A 2,611-nucleotide genomic window follows, 5' to 3' on the forward strand; every position below is an offset into this window, starting at 1 on the left:
CCAAGCACATATCTTCTTTAAGAACAATTCTTCCTTCTTGAGCCCATTCCTAGCTTTTTGGACGTGTGCTCCATTCTTTGCGGCTTCCTTGCGTAATTCTTCCCGGCTTTTCACTACTTTTCTTCTCTATTCCTCTCCGCAAGTCATCCAGACTTTATTTATTACCTAAAAATGCAAAATTAAGTAAGAAAAATATTTATTCTTGAAAACAATGAAAGTACAGAATATGGGATAAAATGTAGAATTAATGCACAAAAGATGAGTTAAATGCCAACAAAAAGGGATAAATATATACATTATTTGGCACTCATCAGCTTGCATCCGGGACTGAGGAAGCTTCGTGAACCAAGAAGGTTCCGTCATTCACCTCCTTAGTATTTGCTTTTCGTCTTTTCCTTTCTTGTTGTTGTGCAACGAATCTTTTTTCGTTAAGTTTGACCTCAGCCAAGTTGCATAGCCTTGCATATTATTGATCCCGTTTGATTTACATTTCTCCCATGAGTGTGGGGAAACGGAGATACTGATGATAAGTTGAAGCTGTTCCTCGTAAGCGATGGACTCATAGTCGTCCCATAATGACGTTGTATGGAGAAGGTGCATCCACAACACAAAACCTAGTATTTTTCACCAAAGGTCCTGCTCGTACCTGTAAAACAATTTCTCCTCTTGGTATTGAAACCGCTCCATTGAAACCATAGATTGTGCAAGTGGATGAATCCATTTGCTCAGCTGTTATCCCCATACGTAGGTATGGTTCATAGAACAATACATTTAGTGATCTGCCACCATCGATGAGAACCTTCGTAATATTCCATCTGTGGATCGGAAGGGTGATAACCAATGGATCATTGTGCATCTGTACTTCTTGGTTGATGTCTCTGGTTGAGAATGTTAATGGCGTATCCATCCATTCCTCCAAAGTATTAGTTGGTGGCCCACTTAGTTTGAATACTTTGTGGGTTTCCATCTTTCTCCTGTTTCGATCTAGTTCAAGGATATCTTCCAGTATCTCTTCCTGTCCTCCGCAATAGACGGTGATCATGTTGATGTGTTTGCTGTCCTGTGGTAGCTCCATCCTTTTCTTGGGTGCTACCTCACAATATGAAAGTTGTACCTGCACATATTCCGTGAATATTCCATCATCGATGAATCTTTGAATCGTGCTTATAAGGTGGTAACACGTGTCCGTTGTATGCCCGTAGTACCGGTGGTACTCACAATATTCCTTAGCATTCTTCATTTTGTCAGGTTGCTTTCCCCTGGTATTAGGGTAAGGGAAACCTGGCTTTGCTCATTCCTTGCTTAAAATGTGGGAAAACGTGGTGTTCAGCTTTGTGTATTCTTCTCTTCCTTTTCCTCTTCCTTTTCCATCTCCGTATTTTGATCTTTTGTCCCGAGAGCTGGTTATTCCCCCAGCTTCATTTTTCCTCTTAGGTACTTCTGGAATTGGTTCCAGAGAATTTGTGCGCTGCATGGATGACGCTGCCTTTGTTTGCGCCCTGGGGTTGTCCTTCTGTATTTTCTCGAGTCTGATGTAGCGATCTTCGATAACCCGAAGCTCCCCTTCGTAATCTAGAGCTCTTTTGTGAAGTTCCATGAAGATAGTTGAGGTCCTGTCAAGTCCATATTTATATCAATTAATGTTAATTTACGGATTGACTTTTCCGATTGCTTGGTAAGTCTTTTGCCATCTGTCTGTGTATTGCATCAATGTCTCTATGGGTCCGATGGCTAATTCAAATATCCTACCTAACCCCGCATTTGTTGACTTGTTGTACATGTATGTCTCCAAGAACATCGTAGACAATTGCTCAAAAGAGTCAATTGAGTTTGCTGGTAAATTGTCATACCATGCCAATGTTGATCCTATTAAGATTGTTGGAAAGTACCTACAAAGTACTATCTCATCTCTTTCCCAATGGGCAAGGACACGAGTATAGTAACGTAGATGAGCTGCGGGATCTGAGGTACCATTGTATGCTTGGAACGTAGGTACCGGGCATTTTGCGGGGATAGGCTCCCTTAAAATGCGAAAAGACAACGGAGATGTTGTCTCCTCCTGGAGTACTTCTTCTAGCCTTGCTCCTGCACGGCCAGTTTTCAATCCTTGTATTTTCTTGCGCATTTTCTCCATTTGCTCCATGACCATGTTCACGTTGTGAGCATCTCTGGAAAATGTATCGTCGTAATAAGACTGAGATGGCTTGTAAGTTGGATCTATCTCATTTGGATCGTGTTTCCCTCTCCTTGTTCTCCCTGGTGGGTTACCTTTAACTGGGTTGAGACCCACCCTTCGTCTTCCTGAGATGGCTCCGTTCTCACCCTTTTTCAGAGGCGGGTGAGTTTGAGAACCTTCAATCTGGTTGTCCAGCATATCTTTGAGGTTATGGTTCTCCTGAGCCATGGCGTGCATTTCATCTTCATGCTCCTTGTTTCGTAGTAGTAAAGCTGCTACTTGCGCTTCTATTTCTTCTTCTTCTTGATTTTCGGCACCCTGAGGAGTGTTGTTGTTCGGGTCCTCAGAGCCATCCAATCCTTCTTATACTATTGGAGCGTCAGGGTCGAGCTGTATTGGTGTTAGGTTTCCCAATCCTCGTCCCGTATGGGCTAA

General features: G+C 42.6%; 1 protein-coding gene across 1 annotated transcript; it reads right to left on the reverse strand.

Moving 5' to 3' along the window:
* Positions 1–559: 559 nt before the first annotated feature.
* Positions 560–1,240, reverse strand: LOC113358917. The gene has a single exon (XM_026602630.1). It carries the CDS (start codon positions 1,238–1,240, stop codon positions 560–562), a length of 681 nt encoding a protein of 226 aa, XP_026458415.1.
* Positions 1,241–2,611: the final 1,371 nt, after the last annotated feature.

This window comes from Papaver somniferum, chromosome 3, assembly GCF_003573695.1.
Source record: "Papaver somniferum cultivar HN1 chromosome 3, ASM357369v1, whole genome shotgun sequence".
Classification (NCBI taxonomy): Eukaryota; Viridiplantae; Streptophyta; class Magnoliopsida; order Ranunculales; family Papaveraceae; genus Papaver; species Papaver somniferum.